The sequence below is a fragment of the Psittacula echo genome (genome assembly GCF_963264785.1).
Source record: "Psittacula echo genome assembly, chromosome: 6".
Lineage (NCBI taxonomy): Eukaryota > Metazoa > Chordata > Aves > Psittaciformes > Psittacidae > Psittacula > Psittacula echo.
In genome coordinates this window covers 42025397-42044442 of record NC_137743.1, presented here as the reverse complement: position 1 = coordinate 42044442, position 19046 = coordinate 42025397, and the positions used below count along the sequence as shown (strand labels likewise).

General features: G+C 39.4%; 1 protein-coding gene across 1 annotated transcript in view; it reads right to left on the bottom strand.

Moving 5' to 3' along the window:
- The window catches only part of PKP4 (plakophilin 4), a 90432-nt gene that overhangs the window by 49089 nt on the left and 22297 nt on the right, over positions 1-19046 (bottom strand). The window contains exon 2 of the mRNA XM_080621581.1: positions 13739-13872. Coding sequence (XP_080477707.1) covers positions 13739-13867 — 129 coding nt within the window. The 5' untranslated portion in view covers positions 13868-13872. The remainder of the gene's footprint in view (positions 1-13738; positions 13873-19046) is intronic.

Genomic DNA, 19046 nt, shown 5'->3' with positions numbered 1-19046 from the left:
TTCTTTCCCACCTTATATTACATGGAATGAGGCTAAATACTGTACTTCCATAAATAGTCCCTAAAAGAGCTCTGTACTTCTTCCAGTTTGTAACCTTTTCAGTAAGGTGAAGTGTGGTTCAGCAACACACCCTACAGCTTTCAGTGTCTACAAATGCCTCTTGAATTCTCACAGCTCCAGCCCCGGAGGGCTTTATGCATTGCACAGGAGAAATCAGAATACCAGTGTAGTAAACACCTACCCTAAACCCATGATTTACCTTGCAGAAGTAAAGATAAAGTTTCTTCTACTGAAAATGCAATAAGATTACCTCAAAGATCCCCCAAACAGAAGGCTAACTGGCACTAATTTCATTAGGAAGCCAGCTGAGGGCTAAGTCAAACAGCAACTGCCATAAAAAACAAAGCTGCTTCTGAAAGTCTGATTCAAGCTCTATACAACAAACTGGCCCCTTAAAGATACACGATCCAAGCTACTGCCCCTCCCAGACATCATTAGGAACTGTAGACACTTTCAAGCATTTCTCAGAGCTCACTAACCAAACTGAATAAACACACCCTAATATTCCAAATATTGGCCAGCAAAACCGTTTGCCTCCAGGACCTAGAATTCACCCCAGTACTGCCATAAAACACAAGCATCCACAGACTGCATTTTTCTACTATTGCTCTACTAAGAGAAGTTCAACAGAACAGAATATGCTGCAGTTCTGTAAAAAATAAATAGGCACACCATGGGAGCAGCAGGAGGGAGATGCAGTCCCCTGCTTCCTCCTAGCCATCGCTACCAGTACGTTGGCATTTACCATCAAGCTTCAGCATCAGAAAAGCTCAGCACAGTCAATGCTCAGACATGAAAGAGCATTTTAGGACATCCATCTGAAATTTAGATTTTATTAAAACCTGCTTTAAGGCACAATTCTAAAGCTAAATCCTTTTAATCCAGAGACCTGGTATGAAAAGACTCATGAACATGACAACCTGCGAACCATGGCAAATCTTATTGACCTGTACATGGACTAGAAAGTATGGATAATATCAGGTCTGTACGACACTCCTGCATCCAGCAGCAGAGACCCAATCATCAGAGTTCAATACCATGTCTTAGCACAATTCAGTTTCATGTTATACCAAGGAGGTACACAGGCATCCAGTCAATCCATCTGGACAGTCTGGCTTTTGGAGAGAAAACACTAAGAGGTGTAGTAAAAAAAAAAAGAATTTTATACACAAGAATTTATTATCCAGTTCTAAGTCTGAATATACATTATACATCCATGTAAAAGCTGATTTACCAGCCAGACATTAACATGCTAGTGGAAAATGGTGATTTTCAAAACCATATTCAGACACAGAAGCTCTGTAAGTTTTGAAGGCAATGTCAGCAAGACAAGCTTTTTCCCAAGGAAACGATGCTGTCTGGGGACAGGTGATCAGCTAACAGAGAATTTGTGGGTCAGGGTTAAAGGGAGAACAGCGACGGGGGACATTACTGTGGGTATCTGTTACAGACCACCTGATCAAGAGGACTCTGTGGATGAAGCGCTCTACAGACAGATAGGAGTAGCCTCACGCTTGCAGGCCCTTGTTCTCATGGGGGACTTCAACCACGCTGATATCTGTTGGAGGAACGGAACATCCCAGCACAAGCAATTCAGGAGGTTCCTTGATTGTGTGGAAGACAACTTCCTTCTGCAAGTAATAGAGGAGCCAACAAGGAGAGGTGCCATGCTTGACCTCGTGCTCACCAACAGGGAAGGGCTCATTGGAAATTTGATGCTCAACGGCAGCCTTGGTTGCAGCGATCATGAGATGGTCGAATTTGAGAACCTCAGGACAGTGAGAATAGTGTGCAGCAAGCTCACTGCCCTGGACTTCAAGAGAGCAGACTTTGGCCTCTTCAGGAACCTCCTTAGTAAGGTTCCATGGGAACCCCTAGAGGGCAGGGGGGCCCAAGACTGTTGGTTGATATTAAAAGATCACCTGCTACAAGCTCAGGAGTGTTGTGTCCCGACTAGAATAAAGTGCAGCAGGAGGGCCAGGAGACCTTCATGGATGGATAAGGAGCTGCTGAGGAAACATAGAGGGGAAAAAAAGGCTTATAAAAGGTGGAAGCAAGGACAGGCAGCCTGGGAAGAATAGAGGGATGTTGTCTGGGAAGCTAGGGACCAGGTTAGGAAAGCTAAGGACCCAGAGAACTATGGACCAGTCAATCTCACCTCTGTGCCTGAAAATCTTGGAGCAGATTCTCCTGGAAAGCATGCTAAGGCACATGAAAAACAACAAGGTGCTTGGTGACAGCCAGCATGGCTTCACTAAGGGGAAAACCTGCCTGACCAGTTTGTCGGCCTTCTATGATGGGGCTACAGAACTGATGGACAGGGGTAGAGCAGTTGACGTCATCTACCTGGACTTGTGCAAAGCATTTGACACTGTTCCACATGACATCCTTGTCTTTAAATTGGAGAGACATCATTGTAATAGGTGGACCAATCGGAGGATAAAGAACTGGCTGGATGGCTGCACACAGAGTTGTGGTCAATGGCTCGATGTCCAGCTGGAGACCAGTAACGAGTGGTGTCCCTCAGGGATCTGTGTTGGGACCGGTCTTGTTCAACATCTTTGTCGGTGACATGGACAGTGGGATTGAGTGCGCCCTCAGCAAGTTTGCCAATGACACCAAGCTGTGTGGTTCGGTTGATACACCAGAGGGAAGGGATGCCATCCAGAGGGACCTTGACACGCTTGTGAGGTGGGCTGATGCCAACCTTATGAAGTTTAACCATGCCAAGTGCAAGGTCCTACACCTGGGTCAGAGCAATCCCAGGCACAGCTACAGGTTGGGCAGAGAAGAGATTCAGAGCAGCCCTGCAGAGAAGGACTTGGGGGTGTTGGTTGATGAGAAACTGGACATGAGCCAGCTTCAGTGTGCGCTCGCAGCCCAGAAAGCCAACCGTATCCTGGGCTGCATCAAAAGGAGCGAGGCCAGCAGGTCAAAGGAGGTGATCCTGACCGTCTACTCTGCTCTCATGAGACCTCACTTGGAGTATTGTGTGCAGTTCTGGTGTCCTCAACATAAAAAGGACATGGAACTGTTGGATCAAGTCTGAAGGAGGGCCACGAGGATGATCAGGGGGCTGAAGCAGCTCCCATATGAAGTTAGGCTGAGAAAGTTGGGGCTGTTCAGCCTGGAGAAGAGAAGGCTGCATGGAGACCTCATAGCAGCCTTCCAGTATCTGAAGGGGGCCTATAAGGATGCTGGGAAGGGACTCTTCATTAGGGACTGCAGTGATAGGAGAATGGGTAATGGGTTAAAACTTAAACAGGGGAAGTTTAGATTGGATATAAGGAGGAAGTTCTTTACTGTAAGGGTGGTGAGGCACTGGAATGGGTTGCCCAAGGAAGTTGTGAATGCTCCATCCCTGGTAGTGTTCAAAGCCAGGTTGGATGAGGCCTTGGGTGACATGGTTTAGTGTGAGGTGTCCCTGCCCATGGCAAGGGGGCTGGAATTAGATGATCTTAAGGTCCTTTCCAACCCTAACTATTCTATGATTCTATAAAGCATGTAACAAATATAAATCTGTAAAATAAACAGTATTGCACGGGTTGTTTGCAGAAAAAGAAAGCTTACCCTATGCTTAAAGCTGCTTCCTGTTCCTTACTTTTACATCAATATTTAAATAGCAATGTCATTGATACAAACCTAAGAATGTTAACACAAGACTCAAGTTGCCTATTATTATTTACTTATCTTCTAATTAGATAAATAAAATAAAACATACGCTATCCATTATTTGCTTTAATTCAACCAATCCCTATTACAGGCAGAGGCATTAATGAAAACATAATTATCTAGAAAACATACTCTTGATACACACTATGAATATGCATTCTCCTGAGCTCCTCCTCCCTTTGCTTCCTTCTCCTGCACTCTAACAGAGTCTTTACACCAGCTCACATGTATTCCTGCAGGAACGCGTTTGATGAGGCAAATTTTATCACTAGGCAACTTCTGCCATTTTGCATTCCAAAAGGAAAAAAACTACAGTACATTACCAAATCCTACAAGAAGGTTGACAATGTTTAGAAAACCCATTTACATAAAATGAATCAATTAAAAAGGCGCATATAACAATGGAAACAGGACAAAGAAGGAAAATAAAATCCGGGCTTGTCAATCAAGCTTGCATCTACAGGATCGCATCTTTTGAACTGATTTGTCATACACTTCTGTCCTAACGGTGTTTAAGTGATGAACTGGGTAATTGAGACCATCAGAAAAATCAATAGGTCTACATTTTACAAGTGTAAAACAATTACAGGTTTAAAAGACAAAAAAGCCCCACTGAAATTACAAGAATGACCAATGCAATGTTACAGGAGTGTAACAACTATAGGAAACACTTTTTTTTTTTTTTTTTCAGCACCGAAAAGTGATCAAGATAAAATCCAGAAAGAGAAAGCAAAAGATATGCTGTATTCTTCTCATTTCATAGTATATACTTTCTTTATACAGTGTAATGGGTGTACAAGTTCCTTTCCACGCTTTTCAGTATATCCAAAATTCTTCATCTGGAAACTAAAGGTCTACCCAATTCCAATAATCACCTCAGATTTTTGAGGACTTAAGGCAATTAAAAAAAAGAAAAAAAAAAAAAAAAAAGGACTAAAGAGATTGCAAATTATAGGATGGTTTGGGTTGGAAGAGACCTTAAAAATTATCCAGTTCCAACTCCCTGGCTCAGGCAGGAACACCTTCCACTAGACCAGGCTGCTCAAAAACCCATCCAACCTGGCCTTGAACACTGCCAGGAATGGGGCAGCCACAGCTTCTTGGGGTGATCTGTTCCAGTCATTGTAAAAAACCTTATTCCTTATGTCCAACCTAAATCTGATCTGTTTCAGTTTAAAACCGTTGCCCCTTGTCCTGTCACTTCAGGCACTGGTAAGAAGTCTTACACTGTCTTTCTTATAAAGAAAAATTGAAGGAAAAATTTAACTTTGAAAAGCTAAATTAACTTCAGTTAACTGAAAGCATCATGGTAGGAAAATGGAAGAACTCTTCTCCTGCTGATAATTTATTTTCTAATAATATATAATCTCTTAAACATATAAGTGTAAGACCCATCTTGAAAATTATAGAGTTTGGTTTTGACCGACAGGATAATGCAAAGAGATTTAATATTTAGTATTTCACTGTTATGTGGCCTGCCCAGAGTTCTCATACAATTTTTCTTTTAAAAACAACAAAATTGCAATATAAAATTGGTATAGGTAGTTGTACAACCAAAGTAACAAATTGTCCATTTAAGTAAAAACCCCTATTTTTCTCCCATACAGCAAAAATCAAAAGCCAGTTAAACTAGAAGAACTGTACTCCTAGTTTTCTTGAGGGGTAAAAGAGGTGAATGACACAAATGGACAATGTAGCAATAATTTTTACTTCATTTGTTTACATTATGTTCAGAAAGCAAAACTCGCTGGTACAGAAAAACTGTACTAAGTAGAAATAAAAGGAAAAACCACCAAGCTGAGTTTGGCCACTTCTCAGGTACCTATACTGCTGATTTTGGGCCAACACTTTCAGCTGTCTATTAATAATATTATTCATAACTTTATATTTTGGTGCTGACAAAAAAAAGAAAAAAATTATAGTGCACTGAACTGCAAAGGTATAAAAGACGTGCAACTGATTTGCCATTTTTAAATCGTTCTGATGCTTAGGAAAATCTAACATATTTTTGCAAGCACAAGCAAAGCAGCAAGAAATTCTGCTCCATTTTCCAGTCTGAGCAGTGTTCTTATGTGTGCAGCCTGTGGTTCCAGTGAAGTAGCGAAGTTTACATGTTTTCTGAAACAATGAGTGCTGATTTTTATATGTCTCCTGAATTTGGTATCTGCAGCTGTAGTTGATATGTCTTAAATACCTGCGTAAATATGCAAGAGGGATAATTTTAGAAGTACCATCTTCTTTATAGCTGGCATCCTCATATTCTAAGCCTTTTTTTCTATTATTTTAATCTAAATAATCTGATTTTTATAGAAAGCTAAGTCCTAATCAATTCTTAGTAAGTGCACTGATCACCTTCTTAATTTATGCTTTCTTGTAATGACACTTTACATGACTCCGAACAAATACCTGCCACCACCATGTTTATCTATCAGACAGTACACTATTTATCGCAGGAGTCTATTTGAATTTGTTTCTCTAGCCAGCTCCTCTGCAAGCAGTGGCAGGGCATGCTCCTCAGACAGGATGCTCCCACACAGTGCTGGCTGCTAGCAACAGAGACGCTGCTACCCTAGGCAAAAAGCACAATTAGTTGATTTTTATAGTACTGGCTTGTGACAAAATGACATGGCAGGAGTCAAATAAAACAATTAATAAGCTTGTTTTCATTTGCAGAACGAACATCTCTGTGGTAAGAACATACTAAAATTATAGAGGTAGATTACAGAATCTGCTGCTGTACTGCATCAAAAGGACCAACCAAATCTTCCGAAACATACACACTACAATGCCTTGGCCAGAGCTACTTTTATCCAAAATTATCTAACATACATCAAGAGGGAAAAAAAAGCCCTGTAATTCTATTAATCTGTTTAGTAGTAACTACTTAATCACCTTATAAAACTACAGGTTTTGTATTCATGAGCTAAATTCCACTGCAAAACCACAGACCATACTTCTTAACACAAAGCTGTATAAAATTGCCAGCTTTAAATGCGATTACATTTAAGGAACAGGAAGCATATATAAGTTCAAGAAAGAAGAAAGCAACTTGCTTTGGAAAGGCAATCATACAGACTGCAGGCAGACAAGCTTCCATGAGTGAAAACCAAAACACATGAAATTTTAGATCTGTGTTCTGGAAGAGGGTCAAACCCCACATGGGGTGTCAATGTGGCAGTATATACCCCAGGTGACAGCCAACAGCTCTTACTTGGCAAGCTCTGCATGCCAAGTGGCAATTCATCTGCAACAATGTTGAGATCTCACTAAAGAAGATACTTCAAGGTCTTCACTGCTGCAAGTTACAGATGAGACAAGTTACACTAACCCTGAAAACAAAATACTCTTTCCATTTGAAAGCAGAGTAATTCCGACAGGCTTGTGGCTCCCTGGCAAGTGCAAGCAACTGCCATCACAGTGTGTTAGGCTATTAACAGCAAATTTTTGAAAACAGGTAAGCAATGAGAATATAACTTGTATGACACTCCATAAACACCACCATTCTCCTGTTGCAGGCTTTGGGTCACAAAAGAAGGTTGAGGGGCACTTCTGTGCCTTCTATCTTCATCCCATTACAGAGATCCAACATTCCCATTTCTATTAAGAAGGAACTTTTCTCCCTCAGTAACATGGATGACAATAAGGAGTCTATGTTCAAAATGCTGGAAACTAAAAATTACTTTCTTCCCTTCCTGTTGTGATTCGAAAACCTCTTGCAAAACAGAGATAATTTAAAACTTTAAAGCGTGGTCCAGCTGACAAACTGAAGGTTTTCTGGTGACAACTATGCAAGAATCAGCAGCAATGGCACAAGCAGTGAAGACAACTCACAAACTCTTTTTGAATGATACATGCCTGGCTAGTCAGACTAGGATGAGACAGTCAGGATCTTTGAGACGGATGATGCTATTAATGGAAAGATGCATCTCTTGCAGCTTCTTGGCTTCCACCAGTTCTCAGTGGTTGCTGTGGTAGAAGACAGAGCTAGGATTGGATGCTATTTCAAGTTGTAGTTACACTGGAATATGCTAAGTTGCTTCAATTGCCAAATATCACTGTCTTCATGAACTGTTAACAAGGTAACTGTAAGCTGAACTAATCATAACAATGTTGCCAGTTGAACAATTCAGTTCAGCATCTTCCAATGGTCTGAGCTGATGATCTAAGTATAGCCTACATTTGAAAGGAATACTTTTACTTTGCACTTACTATTTCTCATTCGACTGCAACAAATAGTGCAGAGCCACACAATCCCCATCACCTATGAATGTTGAAACAGTGCTAAAGAAAAGGTAATTACATTCTGGACATTTTTATTATACAAATGTGCAACAGTGAAAAGGACAAACAAAACTAAGTTAATTTATACCTTCTTCACATTAACCTCCTGCATTGATCTATGCAGAGTTCTACTTGTTTCTGCTTGCTCTAATTCGGAGCTAGATCAAGCAACTGACTACTGAAAACCACATGAGTAACTGTATTCCTCTCGAGCATGAATATTATACTGTAGTGACCTAATATTTAACTCTCTACCAGAAACTACTGAGGAAAAAATCCTTGTACTTTTAACTAACCACAGTAGATCAACCTTAACATTTTCTGTAAAAATAAAGTTTACTTACGCACACAACTGCATTTGCATACTTTCAGTATCTCAGTATCTTCCAAAATAGAAGACAAAAGATAAAAAATTGGACAGGGTAAAGAGAACCACAGATTACAGGATGTGGAATGACACAGCTACAATTATTGGCTGATCACACTTACTCTGTATTCAACAGCAGTAGACCATTAAAGCCCTTAATACTTTTACGCCTGCATTGTTCACTAGTCTGGTAAAGCAGTTTAGTGCTGTTCTAGCTGATGAGGGATCAGAATTTAAGCAATTCATAGAAAGCTTATTCTTTGTCAATGGTAGAAAGAAGGAAAGCCAACTGAGGTATTTGCTGACCATATCTGGGCAGCATCCTCCTCGGAAACTGTTTGTTACAATGCAAGGTTTTATTAAGTTGGTGCCGAAGCTAAGTGCACTGTAATGGCAGCTGGCGATTTGAGCTCAGTTGCTATGGAGTAGATAGGCTGGTAATCTAAGCATAGAAGTCTTACAAAAGGTATAAATACTGCAGTATATTTCAGGGGTACTCACACTTCTAGAGAGGCTTTTTCAAGAGGAGTTCCTCCTCAGAAGCCTAACAGTACATGCTAGAAAGAAAAAATTAATTTCTAGACCTTCGTATGAGTTAAGAAGTACACAGAATTTCAATTAAGGAAATGAGTTATTAGTTTCATCTGAGAAAGGAATGGTACAGATTTTGTCCTAGAATAAGAGCCTTGAGAACTGGACTTCTCAGACCTGATCCACTAAAACTGGTAATTCTCATAAACAGCAGAAGCAGTAAACTTCAAAGTTCCAGGATTAAATGGGGAAGAACAACCTGTACAATTGAATACAACATAAAAGGACTTAGAAAAAAAGACCCTCAAACCAGTTCCTCCAGTCATTCGGAAAATGGTGACAAAGATTTTTGTTTCAAAGCTTGAAAGTCTATTTAATAAAGACTTCAGTCTTCATTTCAGAAATCACACACATTTATCCACCTAACTGATCACTAGATGCATGCAAATCAGCATTTAGAATCATAGAATAGTTAGGGTTGGAAAGGACCCCAAGATCATCTAGTTCCAACCCCCCTGCCATGGGCGAGGACACCTCACACTAAACCATGCCACCCAAGGCTTTGTCCAACCTGGCCTTGAACACCGCCAGGGATGTGCCTAATTACTGAAAGTGCATTTAATAAGTTTTTTTTCAGGTATCTTGTTGAAACTATGTGCCTACACAGTTGAATTACAGAGTACTTGATATAAAGCACTAATAACTTGAATTGGCAAAGAAATCTCCCAAACTTAGTATTAAAATACTGTCATTCTAGTAAAGGTGTTTTTAAAGTAATTTTTTAAAAATTAATTTTTAAACAATTCTTAATAATTCAATAATTTCCTCAATTTCCATCTGAAAAATTTCACGTTTTGCATACCCTCTCCCCCACCCTTTAACGCTCACCTCTCACTCCACAAATCCTGTAAAAAACATCAAGAACTATGTGAAGAATTTGGTTACTTAAAGCACAAAGAGGGGGAAAAAGTAAAGAGCATGCTTTCTGAGTATATGCTATGGTTCAGTACAGTTACACAATAGGAAAAGGTTTTGCTGAAGTGTTGAGCAGAAGTGAACGCTTCCAGCAAAACACTTAGAAAAACCCAAGAGATTCATGGCGATTCACCTGAAAGCATATCCAGTCATTCCGACTCTATTGTCACTGATCTAACAAAAGAAAAGGGGAAAAGTGGTCCATCTTTAGGTGTCAAGAACAACTGCCCAGAGAACAAAGAAACTAAAAAAAAAACCAAAACCAAAACAAAAAAAAAAAACAAAAAACAAAAAAAAACCAAAAAACAAAAAAAAAAAAAAAAAAAAAAAAAAACAACAAAAAAAAAAAAACAAAACCAACCAAACCTCTCTTAGCAAAGAAATTAAACTCAGTATATTCATGTTACTTTTGAGAACTGGATTGAAGGGCAGTTTATCCTGTGAGACCTTTTCTTTCAGCCCAATCACTGAAAAGGAAAACTAACATGCTAAGCAGGAAATTCACAATTCCAAATGATCCCATTTAATCTTGCCAGTTCAGCAGCAATCCACTCCCAATTCAGTAGCTTATGGCTCGCACATGGTAAAGTAGGAACAATTCCAGCAATCAATCTGGAGTTCCTGGCAACTAGCTGCCCCTACATTCCAACCCCCCCAAAAGTTAATGCCATGCTGATGCCCCTATAATTTTTAACAACTTGTTATTTTAATATGAAAATGCTCAATAAACTTTTAATATGGGTAAGAGACACCCTACAGAACTCAACTAAACTTTTATTCCAATAATCGCTAGGATTCAGAAATACAGATACATACATTGCAATGCTTTAGTTTTACTTACAACCTGTTCCAGCATTTCCTAAGATACTTCTCTCCATTACAGCATGGAAACTTTGTTAACATTTCAGAAGTGAGATACATACTTTGGACATCGTCTCCCCCTCACCCCCACAAACAAACTACCTCCAAAACAAACCCATGGAAAACAATCTCCTGCCAAACCCTCCAAAAAATAATAAATCCCAAAACTACAACCCACTGTCAAATCCACTAAAAAGAAAAGAGACCAAAATAAGTTCCTGCTTTCTTACAGTTAGCCTAAGGATTTCCCTGCATTCAAAAAGGAACTGTACTAGAGATACAACTTATACCAGTAAGAGTCAGTCCTCCTCTTGATTTTAACCCAAAAGCATACCCAGTAATGTATCCGTAAACAGAATAACTCAACCTGGGTAAAGACCTATCTCCTCTACCCCAATGAAAGCCAGTAGTGGTTGTGGTGGTAGTGTCATTATTTATAGTAATTAGGGATGAGTTTTCACATTAAAACAAAAGTTGAGCTTTCAGAAAAGCACAAAACTGTACTAATCTAAATGTCTTCACAGATTACACTTGTTCTGCACATATTATTTCATAACACTAAAAGTGAACTGAAATGCTTCTTTCCTAAAATACGATCAAGGGGAATTTACGCAGCTCTCTGAAAATTTTGTCTCTATGAGAGAATGTTCAGACTTCAGAGGACACCTTCTAGTTTGGTAAAAAAAATGTTGCTTTCAACTGATTTGTGGTCCTAGGAAAAAGAAATAAATGTAGAGTTTTATTTAAAGTGGCTTGTAGGTTCATTGACAAACTGGTGCAACTTTTTATATAATTATATCTATGTCACTACTGTCAAAAGCTTAAAGTCATTCAATAATTTACCCAATTCAGAGCTATTGTAGTAATTTTAAAAGTTTTTAGTAAGATAAAATCTTGCACAATCTGACCGGTAATAGTAAAGGCTCTTCTGAATTGTGTTTCCAATGTAGCAAGTGTTTCTGAAGTAACTAAGTTAAGGTGTGGCAACTCTATTTTACAAATAGAGAGAGATTCCTGTACAAAAGGAAGTTAGGCCACAGCAAATAGCATAACAGTTTCTGTTCAAGCTTAGTAAAGTAAATAACTGCACTGGAAAATATTCTGTTCTGGGCTTCCTGCCATACAGGAAGGGTGTTGAACATGTCTGTGTCCCTAATTATTAGCAACAGAAAAAAATACCAGAAAGCAATAGCTTAGCTCTGAATTATTTCACATTATCATTTTCAAGAGTGAAATACAATATACACCATCTTCATCTTCATTCTAATGGGTCTATACATTAAAGTTAGGCTACAGTCCTGAAGTTTGTGTTTCACTAACCATTAAACACAACTTGCATTTTATTTTTTCCTTTCATCAGACTTGAGTTACTTAATGGTGCACATATTTAATAGTCTTTTTATGAATGGAAAGGGGAAAAGGTTTTAGCCTCCTTTTTAAAATGAGGAAATATTCCATTATCGTTTTTTCTCTAAGATAAAAAAGTAAAAACATTTCTTGGGCTAACAAACACCTTTCTACTGTATACTTCTGTATCTACCTATTATAAACAACACTCTTGTAATTTTTTGTTCAGTTTAAGCAACCACTATCACATCAAAGCTGCACAAAAGTAATTCAGGCAGTAATCACAGCAGCAGGGTTACTGGCTGGCGATCACCAGCAATTACAGCACTGTCATTTATTGCAGTACTTCTCATCAACTAAGCTAACATTACAAACATGTGCTTTGTAAACTGCAAGACAAAATGAACCAACTTAAAGTACATTTGTGGTGATTTTAAGTAAATGAGTTCTAAATGACATTTGTGATAAGCTACAATGGCACAAGGCAAACTACTGTCTCAGAGAACGAGAAATGACTTAAGAAAACTGTAACTCAACTGAGTACTCATATCTTGACAGCCTCCAGCATTGTTAATATCCTTCGGCTGGGAAGGATTCAACATTAATTTTAATATCGCTAAGAAATTATTAAGGTTGATACTGTCATCTTGAAATAATTTTGAAATTATTCATTTAGGCACAAAAATAATGTCCCAAATTTCATCATCCTCCAGAAAATTTTTATTTAAGAATGAAGATTCTATGGCTACGAAATCTATTCATACCAAGATGATATAATCTAGTTCTCACCTTCAAAAAAAAGCATTGTAATATGAAGCAACGTATGATTACTAATGAATCAACTGTTTGCATTCATAGTTAATATCTTGAATTAAATAGTGATTTATCTTAAAAGAGGTTCTGAAACCAAGACAGCAGATTTATTCTGAAATTCAGATGTTACATTTACATACGAAGTCAAGACGATCAGTATTTCTAGTTCTGACAAGGAAAGCCAAACTGTGCTTCTCTCTTTGTGTTCTTTAAAAACAAACAAAACACAAAAACAAACCCACAATCTTTAGTTAGAACGTTTCTTTGTAAAACTGCAATCTTTTTCATCTTGAACAATCTTTATAAACTAAGGCTGAAATTGATTTCAACACAATTTTCCTTATAGAGACTGAGGTACATGTTTGTGAATGTGTTGCAGATTTAAAATACCTTGGTATTGATAACTGAAGCCAAACTCAAAGTTTAAACCCCATTCTTTAACAAAATACAATTAATCACACCAAATCTTTCTGCACAAATTTCTATAATACTGTACGCAACTTTGCAGAAGACACAGGACAGACTGGTTCTGAATGCTGCATCAGTTCTACACTAGCTTTTCTTTTTTCGACAATAAACCTGCATTTCAAGTCTGATTTACAACAACAGTGCATACATTCCAACAGAATACCATAATGACGCTCTGTTCAGAGCAATTAAAATGAACCTTTTATATTCAGATTCTAACATTCTGCTATGCAAAATACACTATACTAATGCTAATATAGAAGCAATTATGTTTAGTAACAATGCCTTCTTTTCCCAGCAATGCAATAAGAGACAATGGTTAACTCACAATCTATACTGAATTTCTGAAAATAAAGAATGTACCTGTTCCTTTACAGAAGCCAAAATGGTAGTGGCAGTGGTCTCCGATTCCATGCCTGGGCCTGTGGAAGCTTCCTGTGTTGTCTGTGGCAGTCCCTCCTCCACCATTGGGGTCTGCTCAGGGGCTGGCATTTTGCCTGTAATAACAATATTTTGAAATAGCTTACATTTTCAGCCAGTGATGTTTAAAATTGATGTTTTAGGATTATCGATTCTCTTATCTTTTTTTTTCCAAAACCTTTTCAAACTGAACTAAATTAGCAGAGAACTTCATATTATTAATTAACATATGTTGCTTCACCTTCATAACTTGAAATCAGAATTGCATGCAGAACATGACATCCAGGCAGAAGAAAGTAGGCTGCACAATGTTTAAGATTATTCTTAAAACACAATTTTGTGGTGGTTACTAAAAGTTGCAAAATCCAAGGTGTGTGAAAAATACTAGTGTAAAAAATTAAAAACACCCAGGATCAGTAAAAGATTACCACATGTGCAGTTTTTAGCAAGGAATACTGACATGTAACAGCAGAATGCTTTGCTACTAGGAACAAATCATGGAAGAGACTAATTATGGCAATAAAAAGTTAATGTGAATAATGCTTCTAGTGTTCTTTTTGCAGATGAGGAAATTAAAACACAAAAGTTAAACTAATTGCCCTGGGCTATGGATAGCATGGAAAGGACTGACAGGATTAGCGTTCAAGTATTCCAAGCTTCACTGCTGCAGAGGCAGCAAGCTAACAATTCCAGTATATGTAAAAAAAAGCAATTTATTTAACTACAGAAGTCTCTTGACTAATATTACAGAGATAGTTACAAAGTGTGTCTCACACTTTGAAACTAGCAAGTAGGTGGTATTCAAGTAGCTTACATACACATAACATGGTTTAATTGCCTTCAGAAAAAAGAAAATAAACTCAAGAGGTCTGATATTACAAGTAGTCAATATTTCATTTTTTGATTTTCAGAACAAACTCATTCCATATTCCTAGAGGAAACAAACATGAACAGCACCTTCCTTCTTTTCACAAGGAGCAGATTACACCACAGGTAAGCTCCAAGGCTGGGAACTGACCTGTAAGATTTCGCAGTCCTGACCTGTTTTATCTGCAACCATCCCTTCTCTACCATCTGCCTTTCAAATGCTGAAACAGCATAAAGCTGGGCACACACTACTTAAAAAGAAACAAGACCACTTACAAAATCAGTGGCTATGGTGTAAAGCTGCACATTCTGATTTGGCTGGAAGCACAGCTGAGCTGACCCCCACATGATCTCCTGTGGAATTGCCCTACGGGATTGCTCACCCTGTTGGGGCATCTTCTGCACTTGTGCCTATACACAGAGGCTAAGTACAAGCAAAGTACCGTGTGGTCAGAGGACTTCTATGCTTCTGCAGGCAGCCCTGGGCAGAAAACATGAGTGGAAACCAGAAAAGGGATGATTTAAGAGAAAGTACTTCTGCTCTGCTTTGTGCATAGCGGCATACGCACTGTCAGAGAGGTGACCTGAGTTCAGGCTTACGAGCCACTTTAAGTGTGTTAGCAGGTGAACTTCATGAACCACGCTATTGTAGTCTGCTACAAGAGCTGGTAAGACGAATAATGTGCAGCTTCACATCAGCCATTGAGGGAATCAAACAGCAACTTCAGAGAAATTAAAGTGAGATGAGTGATGAGAGCAGTGGAATGGTCCTGGAGGTAAAATGTGGCGCAGGAAACCGGTCACCCATCAGCTTCTACCACTGCAAACGAAAAAAAAAAGCTGCTTCCAAAAGCACATCAGAGCAAGAGCCTAACTCTGGCTCAGTTGCTTTCTGGAGAAGAGTCTCACCTCCCCTCAGTGACTGCACAAGTTACACAGGGAGACTGTCCAGTGATCTGAAAAGAGTCTGCATAAACAGCCCATTCTCGCATTTATCTTCTGGAACAAGGAAAAAGCAATTGCACAAATAACATGCTGCCAGGTGTCTGGTGTCAGGATTGCAAAGGGAAATCTGAACACGCTACTTTAGTGACACAAAGAGCAACTCCTTTTCCTTCTTCCCTCACTTCGCTTTCCAACAAGACCACAAACATGGCAATTTAGAGACTATGCCTTCTCCTAATCCAGAACAAATCTAAATCCAGAGTTCCTTGCTCTTCCACCACAATCCCAGAGAAGCCCTTCCCACCCCATCCCCTCACCCACGTCCCACTCTGGGGGAAAGGAGGCCCCGACATCAGGCCCCAGCACTGCCCCTCCCCACAGCCCCGCGTGCACTGCGGCCTGTGCCTGCCTCACCTCAGTGCCTTGCCAGTCCTGGCTGGCTCTGAACAAACTCTTTTCTGAGATTCAGAGATTCAGTGACAGAATCAGGGAGGGAAGGGATGGGAGTTCAGACAGACGAGGTGCCGAGCTCCAGCCACTGTGGGGCAGGCGCACAAGAGGGACTGGGGTGGCGGGACTGGCAGCACCGCGTGTCCACCAGCTACCGGAGTCCCTACCACATGGCAAGAGGGTTTGTTAGCAACGACAACAGTGCACACGCACCCCAAAAAAGAGAAGGAGAAAGGAGGGAAAAAAACCCCCAAGATAACTATTTCCACCACTGTTCCTTCATCACCCAGCCGATCTCAATCAGTGCCAAAGCATTTGTGGGTGTACATGTCTGAAGGAGACTAAGGTGGGTCTTGTGCAATGGGAACAGAACTTACTCTGGAGAATAGATATTAACTGATCCCACATGCTACTTGGCTGCCAAATTACCACCAAATGAATTACCAGACATACTTGGCTATTTTTGGAACAAGATTTTTTCCATGTTAAGCTTGCTAATGCAAAGACAGCCACATGGATATTTCTGTACACCAGCCGTGAGCCTGGTGTGCACCTAACGCTTCAAGGACCCTCACTCCTCCTAGAACCAACCAAACAGCATCCAAGCAACCAGAATAAAAACCATGCTCTAATAAAGTGAAAGATGTAACCTCAGACTTCAGAAAATGAAAACATATTCCTTTAAGGTTTTATTTGTATAGGAACTCTTTCATCAAGATGTAATAACCCAAAGAATCACAGAATACATGTTATGATTCCCTGGGTCATACCTGATTTTTAAAATCACTTTCCATGGTTCTTTTGTGACTACAACTCAATGTTTCAGGTTTCCGAATGGACTGTTAAATTTGCAAGCATAAAATGAAGAAATAATTGCTATTACAAATATTTGCTAAGTAACAGAAGATCATGTCTCCAAAACTCTCACAAGTAACACATGAGCTTCTTCCAGAAATGGGCTGCTTTCTTGTCCATACATCCCAATACATCTTTATCTGCACAGTAACCAGGGAAGTGTCCACTCTGCTTTGGGATTTCTAGGTGAGAAGCACAAAATACAGGATATTAAACAAAGCCAGTCTTTTAATAAGAAAAGGCAGCACTGAAATCCCAAATATGCAGTTGCACATCTCTATAGCTTTAAATCAATTAAATATTTAGATTTGTTGTGGTCTTACCCTGGTGGGCAGCTCAGCCCCAGGCAGCTGCTCACTCACATCCCCCCAGTGGGAAGGGGAGAGAATCAAAGGGTAAAAGTGTAAAGACTCATAGGTTGAGATAAAGGATGTTTAACAGAGAAAGTAAAAGCTGCATGCGCAAGCAAGGCAAAATAAGGAATTCATTCAGCGCTCTCCATGGGCAGGCAGTGTTCAGGCATTCCTAGGACAGCAAGGCTCCATCACATGTAACAGTGACTCAAAGAAGACAAACACCATCACCCTGAATGTGTCCCTCCTTCCTTCTTCCCTCAGCGTTTATTGCTGAGGATGATGCCACATGGTCTGATATATCCCTTTGGTCAGTTGGAGTCCACTGTTCCAGTTGCGTCCCTTCCCAGCTCCTTGTGCATCCCCAGCCACTCACTGGCAGGGCAGGGTGAGGAGCAGAAGAGGCCATGAACCTGTGCAAGCACCATTCAGCAGTAACTAACACACCCCTGAGTTATCCACAATGCTGTGGTGACAAATCCAGAACATAACCCCATAGGAGCTACTATGAAAAAAAAAAAAATTAAACTTTATCCCAGCCAATACTAGTACAAGTCATCATGGTCACACTTTCAAACTTCCAGTTCTTTCCAAAGGTTTAACTACAGTTTACAAAAGATAAGTTATGAGACTTTAAAGTACTGAAATCAATGCAATATTTATTCCATCAAACAAATGACACTTCTTAATTTTATTTAAGACATACATGGAAGAAAAGCACAGGTTGGTTGCATTTTTTTTTACTTATTTGAAAAAAGAAAAAAATAAAATTGACTTTTTGAAGCTTCCATTCTATGATGTGCCACAAAAGCACTATACAAATACAGTAGCAATTCTTTTTAAGTGATCACTTTCAAAATATATTGTCTAAATGAATGCTTAAAACTAGACCAACTAAAAACCTCTACAAAGATATGATATAATGAACACAGACATGAAGATGATCTCAATTTGTCTCTTTCATAATTTTTCTGTCACTCTCTTCTCACCCCAGCACTGTGAAATAACTCTTCATCATATATGTAATAAATTTCTGTAACAAACCAGTCAAGAAAATGTTCATCTGAATCACTTGGAAGGCATGGTAATTTGTCTGAACTGAAAATATACCCAACATTAAGTCTCTAGTAAAAACACTCAGAGGAAAACCAATCAGATTATTAATGAAGATGTCAGTGTCAAAGGTACATCTATAGCTGTGCAAAAAGGTGTAATTAGAGAGCTATACCCTTCCGCATAGGCAGTTGTTTTAATTACTGTTCTTTAAATCAACACATTTCTTGGCAAAGTTACCAATTTTCTAATCTTGATTTCAAGATTAGACAACTGTTGGCTTTGATCCTACAAAAACTTATGTACATACTTCAGCTAATACCAACGAGTATGCCCATTCACTTCGCCTCCTGCGTGGCCAGGCAGCTGCCATGCAGGTGACAAGGTGCAAGAGAGGGAAGAACAGGAATGTGAGATGCTCTCCACAGCCCAGCCCCACAGAGGACCCAGTTCCCACCACCATGCCTCTGTCTAGGAACACCCTTTAAGGAAAGCAGCTCAGAAAGTCAAGTCAGATTTTCACAGTCACCTCTTTCTTCCTTGTAAAAGACTTGAATTTACTGGCTGAAGATGCTCCCTGGACTTAGTGTGTTAGTCCCTCCTTTAGGTATGCATAACTGAATCATTACTGGAAAACAAGCAACCAGACTTCATCCTACAAAAAATCAGATTCACAATTATTTTGCCTGCCTCTTGTGTCATGGCAAAGCAGTTAGGTGTCACCCAGA